At 42.8% G+C, this 22,020-nt stretch overlaps 5 protein-coding genes across 7 annotated transcripts in view; 3 read left to right on the top strand and 2 right to left on the bottom strand.

Moving 5' to 3' along the window:
- Positions 1-253: 253 nt before the first annotated feature.
- On the top strand, positions 254-8,460 carry LOC6609011 (cholinephosphotransferase 1). 3 transcript variants are annotated; one of them, XM_032716758.1, is made up of 6 exons: positions 254-918; positions 3,240-3,480; positions 3,539-3,697; positions 6,023-6,154; positions 6,949-7,107; positions 7,178-8,460. In XM_032716758.1, exons 1-6 carry the CDS (start codon positions 698-700, stop codon positions 7,517-7,519), a joined length of 1,254 nt encoding a protein of 417 aa, XP_032572649.1. In that variant the 5' UTR covers positions 254-697; the 3' UTR covers positions 7,520-8,460. The 3 variants fall into 3 exon arrangements, with proteins under 3 accessions (XP_032572649.1, XP_032572648.1, XP_032572647.1); XM_032716757.1 differs by lacking the exon at positions 6,023-6,154 and adding an exon at positions 5,222-5,353; XM_032716756.1 differs by lacking the exon at positions 6,023-6,154 and adding an exon at positions 4,261-4,392.
- Positions 8,454-9,498, bottom strand: LOC6609010 (histone H3-like centromeric protein cid). Its single transcript, XM_002033679.2, has one exon. The coding sequence runs from the start codon at positions 9,398-9,400 to the stop codon at positions 8,723-8,725; it is 678 nt and encodes a 225-aa protein (XP_002033715.1). The 5' UTR covers positions 9,401-9,498; the 3' UTR covers positions 8,454-8,722.
- Positions 9,499-9,721: 223 nt separating this feature from the next.
- Positions 9,722-11,456, top strand: LOC6609009 (protein CLP1 homolog). The gene is made up of 4 exons (XM_002033678.2): positions 9,722-9,919; positions 9,988-10,540; positions 10,612-11,119; positions 11,187-11,456. The coding sequence occupies exons 1-4, from the start codon at positions 9,827-9,829 to the stop codon at positions 11,302-11,304; spliced, it is 1,272 nt and encodes a 423-aa protein (XP_002033714.1). The 5' UTR covers positions 9,722-9,826; the 3' UTR covers positions 11,305-11,456.
- Positions 11,457-11,861: 405 nt separating this feature from the next.
- LOC6609007 (low-density lipoprotein receptor-related protein 6) overlaps positions 11,862-22,020 on the top strand; it is a 29,490-nt gene continuing 19,331 nt past the window's right edge. Inside the window, exons 1-2 of the mRNA XM_002033676.2 lie at positions 11,862-11,931; positions 12,951-13,257. Coding sequence (XP_002033712.1) covers positions 13,065-13,257 — 193 coding nt within the window. The 5' untranslated portion in view covers positions 11,862-11,931; positions 12,951-13,064. The remainder of the gene's footprint in view (positions 11,932-12,950; positions 13,258-22,020) is intronic.
- Positions 16,964-17,661, bottom strand: LOC6609008. The gene is made up of 4 exons (XM_002033677.2): positions 17,517-17,661; positions 17,319-17,461; positions 17,135-17,267; positions 16,964-17,074 (listed from the first exon to the last, which is right to left on the bottom strand). The coding sequence occupies exons 1-4, from the start codon at positions 17,650-17,652 to the stop codon at positions 16,974-16,976; spliced, it is 513 nt and encodes a 170-aa protein (XP_002033713.2). The 5' UTR covers positions 17,653-17,661; the 3' UTR covers positions 16,964-16,973.

The following is a 22,020-nucleotide window of genomic DNA, read 5'->3' as shown; positions in this document are numbered from 1 at the left end:
GTAACGGGCTATTAACAGGAAACTGTAAATGTGGCTGTTTCAATAACAGAGCAAATGATCGTGTGCTATATAGTAAATAATTAAGTTGAGCTACTTAAATTTCAGAAATATTAAAAATATGTGTTACAAGCTGCACAAATAATATCGCAACGATATTCAATAGCTATGAGCAAAATGCAACTAACAGAGAACACCAAGACTGCTGTTAAATTGGGCTGAGTCTGGGCTAAGTGTTATCGCAAAGATAAGAACATCGTTCTTTTCTGGTATTTCATTGCAAGCGCAGATGGTTTATTTTGCAGTCACAGTCGCGGTCACACTGGTCATAGGCAATAAGAAAAAAAACTCGACGGCACGGTTGTCCAATTAAGTTAAATTTTCTAAGTAAACATACAAGTGCAGATACTCCGTGCGCATCCAAGCGTTCGTAAAACTGACCACGCCGCAGTTGACAAACGCAAATCATAGGCGCGCTCCGTAGTTGCGCCAGCATCGCGCTCCACGTGTGAAAATAGCCAGGAAAAGCGAACACACAAACGCACACACACGCACACACACGCACACGCGCGCATACGTCAAGTACACGTACACAAATGCGCGCGAGGGAAAAGCGCTAGGTCAGAGGAAAGTGAAAAGTGAAAAGCGTGAGGAGAGCGCGACGACGCAGGAATCGGACGACGTAACCAGGTGGGGGAAAATGGCGCTGCTCGCCTACCGGGACAAGCACATCCTGAGTGCCCAGCAGCTGAGGAAGCTCAGCGAGCACAAATACTCCTGCTTCAGCGCCAGCCTGCTCGATCCGCTGCTGCAGCCGTGGTGGAACTGGCTGGTCGCCCAGACGCCCCTTTGGCTGGCCCCCAATCTCATCACCATCGTGGGACTGATCCTCAATGTGGTTACCACCCTGATATTAATCTGGTGAGCTCCACAGAACCTGGTCGCCATTTGCCGGTTACCCCGGCAAATCAACTTCTTGGGACTCAATGTTTAGCCAGCAAATTTCATCACATTTTGCGGGGATCATCATCAGCTGCTTTGTTCCATCTATCAGCCGTCACTTGTCGTTCGCAGTTTGCCGCACTGGTGTGCCAGAAAGCGAAATTCTTTGCTGATTTAGAAATTGTTTTCTAAAAACCATAGCTTTTGAAGCTTAACATCTTGGATTCATTGATAAATTGAGCAATGTTTTCGCCAACTGTAGTAGTTACAAACACTCAATACTCGTAGGTTTTTCATTTGAAATCCCAATTAGTCAGTTAAAATATTAGAAAACAGCATATAAATGCTGCTAGTTAGCTAAACAAGAAAATCAGGCCACCACCCGTTCGCGTTTCGTAATGCGTGGCGATAGCGTATCATTCCATAACCATGCTAACTAGCCAACTGACTACACGAGGGTGGCGAGGAGGCACTGGATTCTGTGAAACACCCGAACCTGGACACAAACTATGCCAGCGATAAGATAGTGAGGGCGTCTCGCCACTTTACCCATCCACACACGAACAGCGCGAATTATAAGTAATCGCAATCATTGTCGTTTGTCGCCATTTATGACGCATTTCTTTAGCCTGAGGGCGTTGCAAAAAAGGCAACATTTAACGATAAGTAGAAAGAAACAAAGGCGGCTAATCATCGCTGCATCTCAAGACTGCTAAAGTACTGCATTGAAAACCAACAGGTGTCAAGAAGTAAAGCATTTCACAAAGCCGCAGCCTGATAAAGCAAAGTTCACTTGAGTTAACCCCGGGGGCACATTTTGCATTTTCCAATTGTTTGCCTTTCAATTGGGATACCTTTGATTGAATTAGAATGACAATTTGCATTTCTAATTGATTTTTATGGGCCTGCCCAACAAAGTCCGGCACTTGAGCATGTTTCGCTACTCCAAAGCTGAGAAACACAAATGTTGCCGCCATAACAAGAACTAAATTTAGAAAGAGACTTTCACTGGGGCTGTGGAGAAAACCTTAGCTTGTTTCTCTAATGATATGGCCCAGAAAGCAGTGTATTTCCATATTTCTTGATCTTTCTCACCTAGTGAGTAAGTGAAAAAGTGGTATGAAAATAGTAAAACACTGAGAGCTTGTTGTTTTTAGCAGCTGAATGTGAGCTAAAGTTAAGTAGAGGGGCAAATGTCATGTGAATTTAATTATTTAAAATATAGCTATGACTGTTTGAGAAATGTAATATTAATAAACCACTTGGTCAAGCCCACGTGTGCCCATTAGGCTTGATTGCTTCTGAGCGCTGGCATGTCAATCAAAGAGGCCGAAAAGTATCTTACGTATCTTACTTCGCTTCCCGGCAGATGAATCAGCTTTAAAGCTGCTCACGTGTCACCGGTTCCTGTTATTTAAAGATGGAAATACATGCTATAGAATCTATATACTCATTCACAAAACGCCGCCAAAAGAGCAGACCGGTTCTATTTGCACTTTACCTATTATTATTATTATTCCACATTTGTTGGCACATTCGTATTTGTTTTAATAATTTCAATGATTCTTTCTGGTTGCCAGCCAGACCGCTCGCGGATTTAGCTGAACCTTGTCTAGGTCAGTGGAACTCGATAAAGTAGTGTCGATCTCTGTGCATGCTGATGATTCAGCTGGAATGAGGCCTTCTCTTCGCACCGCTCGTCGCTGGTAGTGTACCGAAATTGCGAGCCGGAAACGCGAAGTCAGCTGATTCGGCGACGTTTTGTAGGAGATAGCAGTTCGCTTATCGGGCACATATTCCGAGTGGCTGCCGCAAAGTAGTGATTTCTTTTTTTTTTTACTTACTTTTACTTACTTTTTTACTTTTACTTTTGATAATTAAGGAGCTTTGCTTGGGAACTTTGCTCATCAGGCGATCGTATGCTGGCTGACGTCAGGCTTTGGGGGGCTAATTGACATGGAAACACACGCAGCGGTTTGAAATTCTACGCTTGGCAGACCGCACAGTTTTAATTCTCTGTATTCTGTATTCATTTATAAATTACAAGAAATTATGAAACTCCACAGAAATGTAATACGGAAATGTCAACATAAATAAACGCGAGTGCGTAGTCAGGTTACAATAATATTTAGATTGGGGTTTTTCAATTCAAACTGCAGTTTCTTTTATAAATTGAAATGAGACAAATAATCGGGGGTTTTGGGGTGGCCTAATCAATAATTCAAAAGAAACTATTCCCATGAAAGCTCTGTTACTATTGACTCGTTTTTAATTATCTTGTTTTGTAAATCCTTTTTTAGTTATAGTCCAAATGGCGTTGAAGCTCCGCCGCGTTGGACCTGCTTGCTCTGCGCGCTGGGTCTGTTCATCTACCAGAGTCTGGACTCCATCGACGGGAAGCAGGCGCGACGCACGAATACCTCATCCCCGCTGGGCGAACTTTTCGACCATGGCTGTGACTCCATATCGACAGTGTTCGTGGCCCTGTCTGCGTGCATCTCCTGCCAACTGGGCCACTATCCCAACTGGCTGTTCTTCCAGGTGAGTGGATAACGCACGAATTATTCAGAGCGCGTTAACTTCTGGACTTCTCTTGCAGTGCTTCTGTGCTATTGCGCTCTTCTACTGCGCCCACTGGCAGACGTATGTGTCTGGAACGATGCGGTTCGGCAGAATTGATGTGACGGAGGCTCAGTTCTCGATTATAGCCATTCACTTGGTTTCGGCTGCACTGGGTCCTGAGATCTGGCTCACCAAGGTAGGCGAGGTTCTGAAGGCGCCCAGCGAAGATGAGTGCTACCGGAACTTCTTTGCATACCCTTTAATTATTTCAGTAGTTATGTAAGCATATTCTTAAGAGTTTTATTTCGTTACGTTTATCCTAGAGTTTAGAGGTCGAGTTTTTGTTTAGGCTGCTTAGGTTTAAGCTCGGCTCGGCTACCTTAAGTTCTGTTCAATGCGAATTGGCGTGCTAGTTTAGTTTTTGAATTCAGCTACCCAATCGTTGAGTTCCCATGTTTTTCTTCTTTCGTTTAGCATGGTTAGGAAACCACGAAAGATGTTAGGTTATTGAGGTACCCGAACGAAACACACAGCTCTCTGAAATATCTATGCATAGTTGTCATATAGATTCTAGTTGAACTTTAACCACTACCAGTAATTGCAAATGTCTAATACCTTCTACTTCTATGTACATATTGCGTACTGTGCGCTCGCCTCTGTAAACAAACCTGCCGAAATCCAATGTCTGTCGCGGTAAAACCACTTAACAAACAACAAACACCAACAAACACCAACACCACACGCACATATAACACTCAGATCGGCATTGGCAGTATACAGCTTTGGTATGGGCCGGCAGTGACGACCATTGTGTGCGGTCTGCTCTCCCTAACTTATGTGTTTTCCGTCATTAAAGCCGGTGGTGTTGGCAAGAACGGCTCGACAGTTGCTGTAAGTCCCTAACACCCCCCACACACACACAAACACACACAGAACACTACTACCAGTACATACAAAACAAAAATTAATTTTGGCTGCTCAACAAGAAAAAATGAATCGAAATTGGAAGAACTTTCAGTTTTCAACTAGCTTTCTACTTGCTGACCAGCTCAGCTGAGTTTCGAGGAAGGTGCGTGGCGTGAGGATAAACCCTTAACCCCTCTTTATCCCAGTCTTTTAACCCCCAGTTGCTTGCCTATTTAATCTGTGCCGTTGTTGATTCGTGTTCATGTGTCTTTTGGTTCGAACGGCCCGGCTGCTGCAAACATAATTACTACCGCTTTGTTGCTATTGACACCACGCAAACAAGATCTATTCGAAAGCAAAACGAGAGCATGCCTAAAAAAAAACAAAAAATTAAAAAAAAAAACTCATACACAATAACTATTTTTGAGGCTGCTGAATGCGAAACTTAAGCTAATTTCTAGTAAAGCCTAATATCGATCTATGTATTTGCCCTGTCCAATTGTCCAGTTGACATTTTTGGTCCTGCTATAATACTATTTATGTCTTTATTGTCTATCGGTTCTGGAACTACATATCTATTTAACCCAAAAGTAATGTTAAAATCTACTCTATTTCGTATATATTCGTAAGCATAGTTTGTAAGTTAGCGTGATGGGGTGTTCACAGTTTGATGCGACTCTTAACACTCCACAAACACTCCTTTAGTAATCCAAACATTTTAGCAACTTATTACCAAACCTCTTTACCTCATCCTCTGAATGTAGTCGAAGATTCTAAATTTAATCGTTTTCTTGCAATCTTTCATCTTTACTAGATACCAATCGTGGGCCTTTCATGGAATTACACAATATTAGTATTTATCACATTCGGTTATGCCTTGAATATAATCAATTTCCTAAAAATGTTTACTCAAGGCGGCAGTGGCAAAAACGGCTCCTCAGTTGCTGTAAGCATTGCACCCAAATCTCGCAACAACGAGGCGGTTATGAAATCAGTATAAAAAGATTAAAAAAACTAAAAGCGGGTCATTAATCAATCCGTAGCCATAAATACCATCCTTAACTAATCTTTGGTTCTGCTTTTTGGGTTCTCTACTAATATCCTTTTTGCATTTTCCTTTGAACTTTGAATTCGATTTGGAAATGGTTTGCAGTTTCGGCTCGTTCGGTGGAGGGCTCTGGAATTTGGTTTGGCCCCTAGCACGCGATAATATCCTAATCATACCTCCCCCCTGAAATCGACTAAAACTCCATATCCATTGAATGCCATTGAAAGCATGCTGCTGCTTGGGTTTAACTAGTTGTTTAAGTGGTATTATACTTTAATTGAGTTACTAATCGAATGACACTTATTGGTGTTTGTTATTATAGTTATTTATTAGCCTAAGCATATTATCTAGATCTGGAGCTTGTAAAACGTTATCCTTTAGGTTTTTAAGCCACACTTCTGCTACACCGAAAGCAATCTGGAAAAACCGCAATTGTTTCGCAATGACAAATGAAATTTTAATGCGCGTCGTTCTTTTCTTCCGCACGCAATCAATCAATCAATGAATCAATCGATCCAAAACGAACCCCAAAACCCCATTACCATCCGCATTTATTGACATTGGCAGCTGCCGCACTTCAACTGCGAATCGCGATTTCTGCCAATTTATGTGGCCTGCGGCGTTGATTTGATTCTAGCACTGCGCTACACGAAATGCATTTTGACCGAAGGTTGCGGCAAGAACGGATCATCGGTTGCTGTAAGAAACTAACGTTTAAGTTGTAACCGCAGAACAAGACCCATCGAGATAGCCTCGTCCATCATGTCCTGGTGTGCAGTGCGTTTGGGAGCAGAAACATACTTACATATGTACTTCATGTGGTATCCTATGTCTTATGTGGCTTAAACGCACTGTAAATCGGCTTCAGTAGTTACAGTAGATACACAATATACATTACAGTACAGTACAGATCTGATAGCCTGAACGTCTTGCCTTTAAGTACCTAGAGTAATGCTACTGTTTTCGGTCCAAGTGCACGTCCTTGTTTATTTATTTGTTTAGCTCGTAGTTCTTATTTGGGTGACAGTTTGGCATGGCATGTAGTTTGTTTTAATTTGGGCATTGTGCTTGCGTTTGGTGACTTGGCTTCGTATACTGACATTTTGCATTTTAAAACCCACAACAACCAACCGAACCACCCACCCACCTACCCACCCACCCACACACCCGCCCAATAGCGCTAGACCTTGTAAATAAAACATGTGTTAAACAAATCTGTAAGCGCAATTTCCCCTCGAGTGTGAAGCATTCATGTCTGGAGGGGAAATTGCTGAACCCCGAACACCAAAAGCCAAAACAATTTTTGTTCACTTTTGTTTGTGCACAATCCCGGATTCGTTGTGACCCTTGCAAAATGTGCCGTAGATCACAATCAACCAACCACCCATCAGTCGTTTGATGTCGTCCCACGCGCACAGCGGTGACACTTTGCAAGCGTACAACGTGCCCACAGATCGATGGCCACTAACTGAGTCACTTTCATGCTCCCACAGGGCACCAGTGTCCTCTCGCCCAGCATTCCGCTCACGCTGGTGGTGCTGCCCGCCCTGATGATTGCCCAGAAGTCGCCGCAGAACCTCTTCACCGAGCACGCATCGGTGTACATCATGGCGTTCGGCATGGTGGCCGCCAAGGTCACCAATAAGCTGGTGGTGAGTGCTGCAACCTTTTCCTACTATTACTTTACACACGTTGCATTAATCACTATGTATTCCCATGCAGATCGCCCACATGACCAAGGCGGAGATGGAGTATCTGGACTGGTCGCTGCTCGGCCCCTCGCTGCTGTTCCTCAACCAGTACTTCAACTGCATTGTGCCGGAGATCTGGCTGCTGTGGTTCACGCTCATCTGGGGCACCCAGGATCTGCTGCGCTACTGCGCCCAGGTGTGCCTCGAGATTTGCCAGCACCTGCGCATCGATCTCTTCCGGATACCGTACACGCCCAAGGGCGCGACCCAGCATCCGGCCACCGCCTCGGTGAGCAGCCAGAGCAACTTTGGCAGCAGTGCGGACAAGAACGGCGGCAGCGCGCATCGGAAGTCGAAGAGCAAACCGCACTAGGCTCCGGTTATCCGCTACATTAATTAGTAATTTTACAAATTTACGTCGTTAGAACCGAGGGATACTCGTAGGAGCAGGCGAATGGGGAGCGCAAGTAATACAAACCAACCCAACAAAATTCACCGTCGATGTTTTGGCTAAATAACCATAACCAAAACCACTGAGAAACAACCAAACGAAATGAAACTAAACAATAAAGCAGATAGTGAAGTTAGCGAAAGGGCGAAGCAAGATGATGTTGCTCCTACATTTTAGGATATAGTTTACAACGCGTCGTTGTAGCAAAGAAGGCAAAGTGGCTAGGGCTGCTGGGAGAAAGAACTGTTGCAGTCTCCGGATATCAATTATATGGCTAAATATTTAAAGAAAATAAATACCAATATTTTGTATGATTGTGTAAGTTGTAATAAATCTAGACAGCAGTACTTTTACTGCGCCAATTCACACATGTGCAAATGCCAAAAAGAGAGCAGAGCCGCCAGCCCGAAAATAGCTCGACGAAAGCTCAACTTACGTTTAAGTCCTGTAACCAACCACCCATTGGCAATCGATCCATCCCACGAAAGACAGCAGATCAAGTGCGAGCGCAGTTGTTGAGTTCAGTTGAGGCCAGTATCTATATCAATCTATCTATTCATGTTACTCGTTTAAGTGCTCAGTTCTCTACTCATCGAGGTCGTCCGAAGGGCAGCGACATTCTAAATGGTGACTCATTTCAAAAAGCGCACTACCTACCTTGACTAGGCCCATAATTTAAGTGCGTTTCGCGTGACTACATCTTATGCATCCTAATCCTAGCTGAAAACCTATGTTTGTAGCTCGCACGGCGCTGGCCGGCAACTTTATAGTTAAACTATTATGGATTATGTTTTATGTTGTACATGAAAATGGAGACGAAGCAAGCAGCAAGAACTAGAAATAAAACGAATTGCTATACGTAACTTAATGACATGTTATTTATTTGGTGGAGTTCATCCCGATACCTATAAAAATGCCGAGTTATTTGAGTGAATTGATTACTTCGAACAATTTGAGTGAAATTAACAATCTTGTCAAGCAAAAATATTTATTTAAAGCTAATATTAATGGTATAAAAAAGGGGATTGAACAATTTCTTTTAACTTTTCTTTACGTAAACACTACAAAGAATATACAAAACTATTCAAACAAATAATTAAACTACGCCTAAACTTCTCTCTTGGACTAAGCTTGCCGACCCCGGTCGCAGATGTAGGCCATCAATGCCATGTCGCGCACCTCCAGTGTGACGCGATTGCGATGCTTGGTTAGCATGTAGGAGTCCGCGAGCCGCTGCGTCAAGTACATTTCGCAGGACTCTTGCATGGCCATTAGGGCGCCCTCGGTGACCCTCAGCGGCTCGCCGTCGCTGTACTTCATGATAAACTCCCGCACCAGACGCGAGAACGGCAGCTTGGGTATCAGTGTGCCGGGATGGTGCTGCAGTCGCCGGATCTCGCGATCCATCCTCTTGGCTCTGCTCATGGGATTGGCCGCTTTGCGCCGCCTGGTCTGGTTCTGCGCAGCAACTGGCCCTGCTGCCCGCGTCTTGCTTTCCTGCTGCACGGTCAATCGACGCGTCTGCGACGGTCTGGCTCTGGGATGGCGATTCTCCTGGTCCTCTTCCTCGCCACTGGCGGAGCTACCATTCGTTGGCGACTGCCTCCGTCCGGCGTCCCTGCGCATCGTCGAGGAACGCCGATTGTTTTCCTGAAGCGTCAGTTGGCTGGTGGTGAACTCGAGGCCGTAGTCGGTGCCGTCTTCTGGCTCCGGCGAGCGGAAGGCTGTGTCATCGTCGTTCGGCGACTTTGAGTTGTTCGCCGACGGCCTGGGTGCGCGCTTGACTCTACTGTGTCGTGGCATTTTCAAATTTTGTGTACTTGTTTAAAATAACGAAAACGAAATTTTTGAAAGAATTCCCGCTTTTTGTGTGACAGTGTGACCGTATCAAGCAAAGCAAACAATACCCATTACCGATGAAACGAGGATTTCAATGGGCACTGACTAACTAAATATATTTATAACAATTGAGAATTCAAATATTTTTATTTATGAACCAATTAATATTTACGTAAATACATGTTATTTATTTAAAGAAGTCCAGTACTTTAATTTAATTTGCAGTGATCATGTATACCCCCCACAAATCGATTAATTACTACTATACAGCTATCGGCCGACTCCCATCCCTAATGCACAGCTGATGCGAAATTGTTTACCTCGTACATTTTTAGATAATTGCCCTATTTCGCCATAAAAACACATTAGCAGAGCACTGAAGACACACCCATGTCGGAGGACCATGGCAAAGACTACACTCTGGAGTCCGACTCCGAGCTGCGATTTGAAATCGAGCAGAAGGACGCCAAAGTGTTGGTGTCCGTAAGTGGTCCAAAAACCTCTTCGGATTACAATAAATTCGTAATTTATAAGCAAATTGTTGATTTCAGCTGGTCAGTGGATTTGCGGAGCTGTTCGGCACGGAGCTGGTGAAGAAAAAGCAGTACGAGTTCGGTGTGGGCGCCAAGGTGGCCATCTTCACGTACCAGGGCTGTGTGCTCCACGTTTCCGGCAAAATGGACGTGTGCTACATCTCCAAGGAGACGCCGATGGTGCAGTACGTCAACTGCCATGCGGCACTGGAGCAATTCCGCATGGAGGCCGAGGAGAAGGATCGCTACGGACCAGTGGCCATGGTCGTCGGTCCCATGGACGTGGGCAAGAGCACTCTCTGCCGCATCCTGCTTAACTATGCTGTGCGCGTGGGTCGTCGACCGCTGTACGCCGACCTGGATGTTGGACAGGGCTCGATAGCCATTTCCGGCAGTGTGGCCACCATTCTCATCGAGCGACCGGCGAACGTCGAGGAGGGATTCGCCAAGACAGCGCCGCTGGTCTATCACTTTGGCCATAAGTCGCCCAGCGGTAACAGCGTGCTGTACAATGCCGTGGTTTCCAAAATGGCCGAGGTAACGCTGCAATCCCTAAATAGCAACAAGCGAAGTAAGTTCGGAAGGTGTATCAAATCTGAGCACTTTTCAATATATAAACTGCAATTTTCTCCATCTTCTCAGCAAAAAGCTCTGGCATTATTATAAACACTTGTGGCTGGGTAAAGGGATCCGGCTACGCGCACCTGTTGCACGCGGCCAAAGCCTATGGAGCCTGCGCCATCTTCGTCCTGGACCAGGAGCGACTATACAACGAGCTGCTTCGGGATGTGCCCAAGGAAGTTCATGTGGTTCTCCTGCCCAAGAGTGGCGGCGTCGTCGAGCGCAGCAAGGAACTGCGACACGAGGCGAGAGATCAGCGCATCAAGGAGTACTTCTACGGCAATGCAAGGGCGCCCTTCTATCCGTTCAGCTTCGAGGTGAAGTTCCAGGACCTGCGACTGTACAAGATCGGCGCACCGCCGCTGCCCGACTCCTGCATGCCAATTGGAATGAAGGCGGAGGACAACAAGACCAAGGTGGTGGCGGTTACACCCACGCCCGCCCTAATCCATCATGTGCTGGCACTCAGCTTTGCCGAGTCCGTGGAGGACGATGTGATTGGCACCAACGTGGCCGGTTTTTGCTGCGTGTAAGTGCTGCTGAACTTAAACTTCATATTAACTAGCTATATATGATTGTTATTTAAATATCCTTAGAACCGAAGTGGATATGGAAAGACAGGCAGTGATGTTGCTTTCGCCGCAGCCGCGACCTTTGCCCCCGAACGCCCTGCTCCTGTGGTCGGAACTGCAGTTCATGGATAATCACACCTAGCATTTGTAAATGCTCTGCTCTAGATGTAATTTAAGAAATTTTAAATTAATGTTGGCGTTACAAAAAATACAGTTTAGATGTGAAAGTAGTCAACTTAAAGTTTTCCACAAGTTTAACAGCTGAAACAATTTAATAACATTTTGAAAAATCAATTAATATTTTCTTAGTTGCTTATAAAAGAATAGAACATATATACAAAAAATGTTGTAATTTCTAAAAATGTAAAACTAATATAATATTCATATATATATATGATATTCATGAAATGTTTTATATAATTTTTTTTCCAGTGAAGTCCCTCCAAAAAAAAATGGGGTTGGGTAAAAGTTTAATTTCAACATATTTGAAATGTTCGTTTAGCGCCATTTGATGAAAATATATAATTTTATTCAAAAATAATTAAAACAAAATGGTGTTCTGTCTTTTTAGCAAGGTTTCCAACCAACCGTGTACTCTACTTCCATTATATTTGGTATATTTAGAACACTGTTTTGGTATTTGGTAATATTTAGGCAAATTAGGGACAGCCATACTGGAGGCTGCATACGTCGCCTCAGTGCGGTCACACTGTTCGAAAGAGCGAGACGAAAAACACGGCAACACGGCGAACGGAAAACTCAGTGAAAAGTAAATCAAATATTTACAAAACATAGTAACCACAAAATGGCTGCGCTCGGTCGAATTGCGTTGGTTGAACAACAAATAACGATGAAACGGCGACGATTAATACACTTTCAACGGGCATAAACCATAGATACTGTGGAATTTGGCGTGCTTTTCGTGTTTGTTGTGCAGCATGCGAGATATTGCTGTTGTTGTTGTTGGAATGTGTATCAAATGGTTCTAAAAACAAAACAGGAGATTTTCGGGCATCTAAATTTACGGCCTGCTTGAAAGACGTTCTGTTTTCCCCCAGTGTGTGTGTGCGTCTGTGCGTGTGTGCGCGTGTGTTTGTGTGTTTTTTTCTCACTTGCTCTCTGTTGCTTTGTTGCTGCTGCTGCATTTTCCAGCGGCAAACGGCGTTTGTTTTGGTTGCGTCGTGAAATATTCCACTGGAAAGTGCAGCGCAGCGCCTTTCTGGGAGTTGCACACACATACGCGCACACCGCAATTCGTAGATTGCCGGCTTGTTGCGCCGTGGAAGCGGCAAAAGAGGTTCCCTAATTACCCAGAGTCACCTTATCACTTACAGTATTTCAATTTGGCGACCAGTTGGGTCGGAGGGGGTGGTGGCGGTGTGGTGGCCCTCACACAGTTGCACAATTGCTTATCACTCGCTACTTAACGACAACAACAATTGGTGGCTCGCACACATGCAAACAAGACGATCACACTGGCCAACAAAGAAGCGGGAAACTCAATTGAAAGACTGTAATAATAACAACAACAGCAACAGCTAGCTTACACTGCGCAACAAAAGTGCGAGCATAGGAACTGAAAGTTATTAACTTACACGTGATCAAAACTAAAATAAATTTTAATCGTATGGTAGTCATAACAGTTGAACCAATATATATCTATTAAAAAAGATACGTAGTAACTACAAACTAAAGTAACTACAAACAATGGGGTTATTTGATACCCTAGGAGTGAAAGATTCTCGATAGCGACCTGTTTTCAAACCACCCTCTCTCTTCCACTTGCAGTTTTTCCGTGTGATTATCATGTGGGCCTAACAAAAGACAAGCGATCGGGTCGCGTCATCTGTTGTTTTTGCGCCAAATGTCTTAAAATTCCGGAGATAGTGCTTCCAAAATAAGATGGCTCTCGAGCCATACACAAAGTCTGCTGAAATCGAACCTCAATTGTGCCAAGTTATAGATAATATTCAAGATGTGACAACGAAAGCGACGACATGCGCGAAATCTAACAGCGGAGTGGGCTGGCGACAAATGCTGATCGGCTTTCTACTGATTTGCTTTGGCATCTCAAACAGTTGGCAGTACAAAAATGGTAAGTTCTGTGCTTTCATTTCGAACAAAGGGCATCGCTTTTGCCAAAGGAGCTGCGAACTGACAAGCATTTGATGGCAGTTCGATTAATTTGACGAGTAGCGAGGCCTTTGAGTTCAAAAAACCGCAGGGATAGACAGTTTGTAATGGGAATGGGGGTCGCTGATATCGCTGCTTCATTTCCCTCAAAGGCTTTTGTACTACAGGTATCGCTCGCTAATGTGAACCAATGTAGTTGCGTGATTTCCAAGTGATTGAATTATAAATTGAGAGTGATTAGTTTAGTGATTTCTCTTGAGGCATGCGATATGTTTTTCCCATATTAATATATATATTTATTGGTTTCTAATGCCATAACTTAAAAAATAGGTATTTTAGCAAAAATTCAATATATATATGAACAATTACCATTCAAATTAAATATTTACATGCAAATCTTGATGGTAATGTTCCTTATTTTAATTCTTCATTCAATTTAAAAGCTTAAAAAACCATAGACAAAATAGACAAAAACTGCATTTAAGGCATTTCGCCTGTTCGAGTGCCCACTGTATGCGTTTGTTTATGTGGTTTCAACTGCACTTTTGAGCTTCCCGCTCCCCGCCCCTCGCCCAGCCTTTTAGCCCCTTCCTTTGCCGCTTTGCGTTTTCCTTTAAGCTCTTTTTCGTGTTGTCAAAGCCCAAAGGCTGACAATTTCTCGGCGCAATGCTTTTATGATTAAACAACTACTACTTATTTAGACTGTAGTACGCACTCAACTTGATTGCACTGCGCATAATTTAGTACCCCCTTCTTCATCTACTTCTACTACTACCACTACTACAACAACTCTGCGGCCCCACCAAAAACACTTTTCCACTAGATGCGACGCTAATGAGCTGAAAAAAGCAGCTCACTAATAATTCAGCAGTTGTAATATGGCAAAGTTGCCCGGTAATTGCCGGCATATTTCAAATGCAAAAAGCATTGACCCAGGCTCAAAAAGTGTGCACTCAGAAAAATGTTCAATTCTCATCAATTCAATCTATTTAAAATCTAAAAGTTAATCGATAGATCCTCTCTCTATATGAACTGTTCTGTATAAAAAGCACTTGGGAATTATAAGCAAAGTTGAGATATGAAGTCTAGAAAAGAAACTTACAAATTTTTTGGGCTGAATTCTATAGAATTGAATTGAATTGAATTCTATAGATAGATATTGCATGACTCCTTGAAAGTTTTTCCCAGTGCAGCTTAAAAAAGGGGCGCAAAGAACTGAAGCAGAAGGGACCTGCAGGGGACAAGTCAATATGGAAATAGCAAATGGACAAAGGCCGTCCAAACATCGTTAAGCCCCAAAAACGCTCGAGTGTTTGGCTGAAAGATAAGCCTTCGGATTCTTCGTTTATTTTTTTTATTTTCCGGCTCTCTCCTTCAGTTGCAATCCGGAGTCTTTTTCGGAGTCCGGAATTGCGAGTACTCCAGCATGCATGGAGGCATCCACAAAGCAAGTGCCGCCGCACCGAAAAGGAAGCCCGAAAACTTTGTCGAGCCGGGTGGGAGGAAAAAAAGCGCATCAAATATGTACACAAAGCTCCGGGAAAAAAAACCCATCTCCCATCATTCCCGGCCGGCTCTCTGTAGTTGTGTGTGGGTGGTTTTGGGTGGTTTGGGTGGTGTGTGGATGGATGCTTACTTTCTTTAACACTTTGACGCGCGCACAAAGTGTTTTTTTGCCAGCGTTGATTTGCCGCCCATGACACCCGCTCCACACCCACATTACCCAACGGCCACCCGGTTCTTCTTTAAAACTTGTTCTTTTTTGCAGCTAACTGACGTTTTTGCGCGCTGCTGTCATGCCGTGTAGGGGATTCCCCCTTTTTGGTCCCTTTACGTCAGCGCTATTTGCTTTAGCTTCTATTTACTACGCCGTAGTAACGCCAGTTTAGTAGTAATGGGAGCACTTCAAAGGCGATGGCTCCTTTGACGCCACATCCACCGCCCACTGACGGCATCCTGCCATCCTGGCTGACATCCTTTGCGTCCCCGCGGGACACTCGACATTTCACTGTTGTTGACATTGATTTTGATTTCATTTACGTGTGCACCAGTTCCACTTTCAACTTTCCAACAGCCAGCTGACATTGGCTTAGAATGTCAGTCAACACTTGCCACACTTTGTCTTTCCACGCGGGATTTGTGTAGGAAGCATAAGTCGCATTAGTATTTCCCAATTATCCAATTAAAAATGCCCAACTCAATTTAGTCGTGCGTAAGTTTAAGCTCGAGCGTAGCAATTAAAAACTTAATTTGATGTTTAGCATTCTATCAGGATGTTAACTATAGCATGAACTAGTTTAATTATATAAATGTAAAAGTGTTTCATACAAAAGCTGCCCAAACTAATAGCCTTTAGCAAAGAATCACTTCAACTTTACTCTTTGTAGGAAATAAGATAATGGACTATGATTAATTAGGTTTCTATAATCTGTTTAAACCTTTTCACATTACGTACAATGGCAATTATGTCAATGTAATATAGTTATAATTCCCAAAAATGTTACCTAATTTTGCATAATTATAAACATATTGCCCGCAAGGAATGACACCAAATGAGCTCTTGAATTGCAATTAATCAACTTAACCTTTAATCATACTATTCAAAGCTCGCTTAAACTTTCCACAACTGGCAGCTTGTTTATTTAGTTTGCTATCGAAATGCATAGCTGTTAAACAGCTTCCTGCCAGGAATTGCATTCAAATATCTGCTTAAACTTAAGCCCAATGAAACGCCCGAACGAACGGCAAACACAATTGGGCTTTAACTAACCCAATCATCCTGGGAGCCATCTGCATTCCGTTTGCAAACTGCTAAAACCAAAGGCAAACTCTCGGTCCGCCGGCACAAATGTATCACTTTGCAATTTAAACAATAATGTTGTGGTGTGGTCAGTCCGGCGTTTGTGTAATGCATCTGTGCCTGCCTGCCGCCCGGCAGTTCGGTTGCATCCACATCATCATCGTCGCATCATGGCATCATGGCATCATCCTGCTCATCAACGCGACGAACGCCCTCCTCTGACCACAGATTTGTGTGTGGGCGGGTTGGCCTGGCACTGACCTCTGTGTTGGCTGATTGGGCTGTGCGTATTGCGTATATATTACACAGAGAAAAACAACCCGATTTATTAGTTTTAAAACTAGAATTGTAAAAGGAAATAAAATGCTGTGTAGTTTCAAACTGGCTGACTGTAGAAACAGCTTCTTACTTAACCAAAAATGCTTAGAATATTTGTAAAGAATTCGCTATAAATTCTATTTCCCTGTGCATCTGCGTAATTGGTTTTGGTATTGCCAGCAAATTGGCTACCATATGCAGCGCGGTTGGCATATGCAAATATATGTGTATGCAACTGCCACAAGAGCAACAACAAAACGCATCGCGAACCCGTCCAACTGCTTTTGGCCAACTTGTGCATCCTTCTTGCCGTTGCCGTCGCTTATCACTTATCGTAATCTTGTAATTACGTGTGTTCCACAAATGTTAATTGCAAAAAGGGAAACATTGATAGGCTAAGGGCATTCCCAGCTGGGTTATCCACCATCTCGATTCCCTCGCACTTCGATCCGCACTCCTTTGCAGTTTAAACGAGTTGTTCGCATGGCAAATCGTTAATTTAACGATTGTGTTTATTTTTTTTGAGGATCTCTTTAATAGCACATAAAACCATTCAGAACTTAGACGGCTGTTTCATCGGGACTCTCGTCGTTCACGTCACTCGGTAGACCTAGTTCCACAAAATGCAGGGTCACAATCAACAGGAAATATATTTCCATTGCTTGGGGTGGGAAAAGTAATTAATTTAAAACCAATAATTAGTTTGCCCCATATATCTTACCCAATATGGGAATGAAAATCAAGGCCAATATAAGGTGGTTATAGGCAAATGAAAGGGACAGGATAACGATCAAGTAGACGAGGGCCAAAAATATCGTTTTCAACATCCAAATCAATATGGGTATTCGACCAGACTAATAACTAAGTATGAGAAACTAACTAAACTTATAAAATTAGCTACTTACATTCACGCTCAAAAGCAATCCAATATCCGTCAAAAGGTCGACCAGCAGGACTAGGATAACCTGAATACGATTCTTCATCATTGTAACAGTGACTAGATCGTGGACTTCGTCGCCACTGTGTTTTTCAAAATACCAATGTCGAACTGAAGAAAAGTTAATGAAAATTCATTTAACGATCACAAGCAAAATGCAATTTACAAACAGGCCCTGGGAAATAGAAGATAGTCAGGTGATAGAACAGGCGAAGTAAATCGATTATTACATAGGAACTTGCTATCACAACTACACCAGTGCTGATCGAGTAGCAGCAAAAGAATTTGTTTAGCAAAGCCATGTTGGAAACAGCTATTATTGACTTGAATTTTCTCCTTACATATTGTCAGTTTTAGAAAAGCCATCATATATCTACATAGGTGAGAATAAAGTAATACGACCATAATTTACCCAACAAGTTGCCAATTTAAAGGCACCAAAAATGTCAGCAAGTAATTAAATTTCTATACCCATTTGCATATCTGCAGGCGCGCAGGCAACCCTGTTCTCCGTGCGCCTGTATGCGTGCGTATCTGTGTGTATGGGGCCACTTAACATAGCCGTTGGCTTTGGCCAACTAACGAACTGAACGAGAAACAGAAATAAAAACAAGGGGACTCCTCGACTCCGGAAACATTTAGGGATGGGGCGTTGCACATGCGAGCAGATCAGAGTCACAGATGAAGTCACAGTTTTCAAGTGTGAACTGGTACGAAAGATACAAATATATAGAAAGTTTTAAGATTAGGCCAGTTGTGTAATATTTAAAAGTTTAATTTTTATTATTAGTATTTTATGCTTAAATATTCTAAAGTACTATAAGCAAGTAAGTGCTTATTGTTGTTACTGTCAATAAACGATAGTTTCTGATTTGCCCATCACTAAGTGGCATCTTGGCCTTGTCTCCCTTGCTAACAAGCTACCCACTCGGTCCTCTCCATCGCCTCCCGCTGCTCGTGGCCGCAGTGGCTGGTGGGGTTCCTTTTGGTTGCTGGTTGTCGTTGCTGCCTCCGCCGCTTTAAATGTCTGGGCGTTCGTGCGTTGCCTGCAACGCAGCAGAGCAGCGCATAAACATGCACATCGTTAAGAGACGAGACCGGGCTCAGACCCAGGCCCAAAATCATGGCCCAGACCCTTTTGGACCGCCAGTCCCCCCTCTCCCTGTCCCACTTGGCCACTTGCGACTCGTTTCCAAGCCAAGCCGGTCATTTAGAGGCCAGGCCCAGCATGCCTTCCACCACACATATCCGTACAATCAACAAACCTGGCCAGAAATGTTTTTCCTCTTTTTCTTCTTTATACCTTGTTTTTTTTTTCGGTTTTTTTTTTTTTTTTTTTTGGTTTTTGGCTTGTTTTGGCCTTTTGACTGCTCTTTGTTTTCGTGTAATTGTTCTGACTGCCCTTCTTGTTTACGTTTCATTGGCTCCCAAGTTCCCTTCCTACTTAATTTTTTTTTTTTTTTTTTTTTTTTATTATTATTTTTTTTATTTATTTTTTTTTTGGCCAAAGATCTGAACTCCATATGGCTGTGGTCGAGTCTCGGGTTTCGTTATCTAATATTGCTGGGAGGAAACATTAATTCGCAGCTCGTTGGCAGATCCTTCTTCTTCATAGTCCAACTGCCCAGCAGTCTCCCCGTTCGACGAATTGCTAATTTATTTCACTCTGGTACCTCGGAACACGCTTCCTATCTAGACGGCGGAAAAAAACCAATTTAAAGTTTATTTATGGCTTTTATTATTTTATACCCTCTCTATATTTGGCATTTTTCCTGTTGCTCTTTTTTCGCAGCTGCCTCTTCGACTGGCGTTTGTCAATTTTTAACCTGTTGTGCATACTAATTTGTCCAGAGCTCGTTTTTTTTTTTATATCGTATTTGATTTTCCCTGGAGAGGGTAGCTTCTCCATAATTTAAGTGACACTTTGGATGATTTGTGGGCCAAGCGAAGACGCCTCGATTGATTTTTTAATTAACTTTGGTCGAACGATAAATTAAGGCTGCTTATTTTTTTAGAATATCCTTTAACTTCGCCAATCAAAACTTTGTAGACTGGCAGCCAGAGAAAAAAAAAATTCACTGGCTAACGCATAAATTAAACCACGATGCCGAATTCCAGCAATCTCCTGGATACATCAGCATCATTAGTTATACATAGGTCGAAAACAAGCCAAGTGAAACCAGAAAACCACAAAAAGTAATTTATCACACAGATGGATCATGCTTAGTTTTAATGGTTTTTGATGGACAAAAGGGAAAGAGTTCGATAACGTCAGTAAAAAACACGACCAAAAGAATGGTATTGGAATACGAAATTTTTTTTTTTAAGTTTTTTTTTGAAATTCGAAAGGCTTGTTCGCTGAATACGAAAGCCATAAAGTGTAATGTAAATTGTTTATCAAGCCGTTTGCCATAAATTCATATAAAACTGCAATGCGAAATTTAACTGCAACACGCCAACGCAACGAAAATGAGCAGACACTTAAAGTAAACATCACATTAAATGTAAACAGGCACTGCAAGAAAAGTCGGTATATTCCTAATGAATATTCCTTTATAAGGCAGTTCCATACAATTATAATGTATATTAATCTATAATCCATTATAAAAATATACAACTATCTTATAAAGACACTGATTTCTTTGGTTTTAAATCCTTTTATTTTTTTAAGCATATATTTTTGTGGCCACAACTTTTTCTTGCCGTGTAGTCGAACTCATTTGTGCGTGTCGTTTGTTTGGGAAAAAGAGTTTCTGAGCGCAGCACAAACAAATCATTGAAACCGCTGCTGCGAGTGCGTGCGTTTATATCTATCAATAGGCCCCATTTGTAATTGTTGCAATGGCCAGGCAGTTCCGGTTTGGGCCAATGGCATATCATTAGGCATTGGTATCGGAATCGTTGGTCCAAAGGGTTATTGCAGGGCAACAAATGATTCTCTAATGTGTTGATACACAAATTGTTCGCCGTTTGTGTTTAATTTCTCCCTTATGGGCCCAGCATGCTAATTAACAGCAAACGAGGGAGATACCATCCGCAGCATCCGTTCCCTTCTCTTTCCACTTCAACTTCCTCGGCAGATACGTGGATGTATCTGCTGGGTACATGTATCTGCTGAGCTTTCCCCGTACTCTGCACACACATTCGCAGTCGAGGTTGTGGTATGTCATGCCATCTTAATAATGACATTTATTTGTAACGTGTTAAGATACTAAATTGCTCCGTCCACAACATGCAACATGCTGCACATAACCATACCTGTGAGCGATCCATCTCCATTGGCATGTGAGTCCGGAATATCTGGAGTTGGATTGGATGGGGTATGAATACACTTATATCATATGCCCAACGGATTGCGGTTTTTCTTTCCTGTCCTCACCTGACGACGCAGTCCGGCCAATTTCCAACAATTTGCAGCCATTTTTGCCGAGGAACAGCAACATTGGCCAGAAAAGCTATAACAATTTCCATGACTCGAGCTTATTAACTTTGGTATGCGTAATAACTTTAGTGCTGCGCACGGTTACACTGGCTAACAAAAGTTTAGGGACAAGCTTATGTTTGCATATGATAAAATAAACTATAATTAAAGTATACAATTGAAGAAATGAAAAAAGTCTTGAACATCCAAATAAGAAATTAATAAAATAAACTGATGAGCGATTCTACATAAAAAAGAATATTAAAAAAAATAAAACTTTGCTTTGTCTTTTTTGTAACCGAACATTATTTTGCTAAAAGTTTTAATGGAGTATTAGAAGTTGGAACCTTAGTGAGATTTTCTAATAGAGATCAGAGTTTAAGCTAAAAGACATCAATTCAAAAATATAAACAATTGTTTCAGGCATTAGAAAGCTACTTATTTTTTCTAATTTGCTGTTTCATAACACCCCATCCTGTTGGCCAGTGTACGTTGAACCCGGACACCTCCTCCGATTCAGTTCAGCAGTCATCCACAGCTGCCGTGGTGCGTGTGAGTGAGTTCCTCCGATGGATCTTGGCAATTGTTATAATTTGCCACATATTGAAATTGAATTGCCTGGGCTTGCAACAACGCGCTGCATGTGGCTGTGATGGTGGTGGTGGTGTTGTTGCTTGTGGGTTTGCATGTGGCACTCAGTCACTCGCTCACCTTCACGGTAAATGCAGTTGAGCGCTTGACTAATTTCGCATTCATGCCTGCTGCACTGGGTGCAAACAGCTTATTTAGCCGGGTGCGTTGATGTGTGGCTGCTCCCACAAGTTTCCGTTTCCACTTGGCCACTCGATTGGCTGTGGACAGCCGGCTATTTGCCTGCTTCACTCTGAAGGAATACACACTGCTAATTGGGCTAAAATCAAAGTTTATGCCCTAGGATGTGAGTTTTTGAGTTGTGAGTTAGCAAATTCCGACATTTTAAAGAGGCTAAGCTAGTCTTTAAATATAAAATCCAGACTTGGGGTATATCCCCCCCAAATGGCAGCGATATAAATTTCGCTTATGACACCTCACTTGACAACGGACAGGCGGTTAAATATATGCATAGGAAGGTGTCAAGTCAACTCAACTTAACTCCACTCCACTCAAGTTGGCGCGAGGCAAAAGAAAAAAAAAACACGTTTTGCGACTAAAGGGGCGCATTTAAATACGCTGGCAGCAGATTCGACGCTTTAAAAGTTTAAACAAATCA

This window comes from Drosophila sechellia, chromosome 2R (assembly GCF_004382195.2).
Source record: "Drosophila sechellia strain sech25 chromosome 2R, ASM438219v1, whole genome shotgun sequence".
Lineage (NCBI taxonomy): Eukaryota > Metazoa > Arthropoda > Insecta > Diptera > Drosophilidae > Drosophila > Drosophila sechellia.
This window is presented reverse-complemented; position numbering and strand designations above follow the sequence as displayed.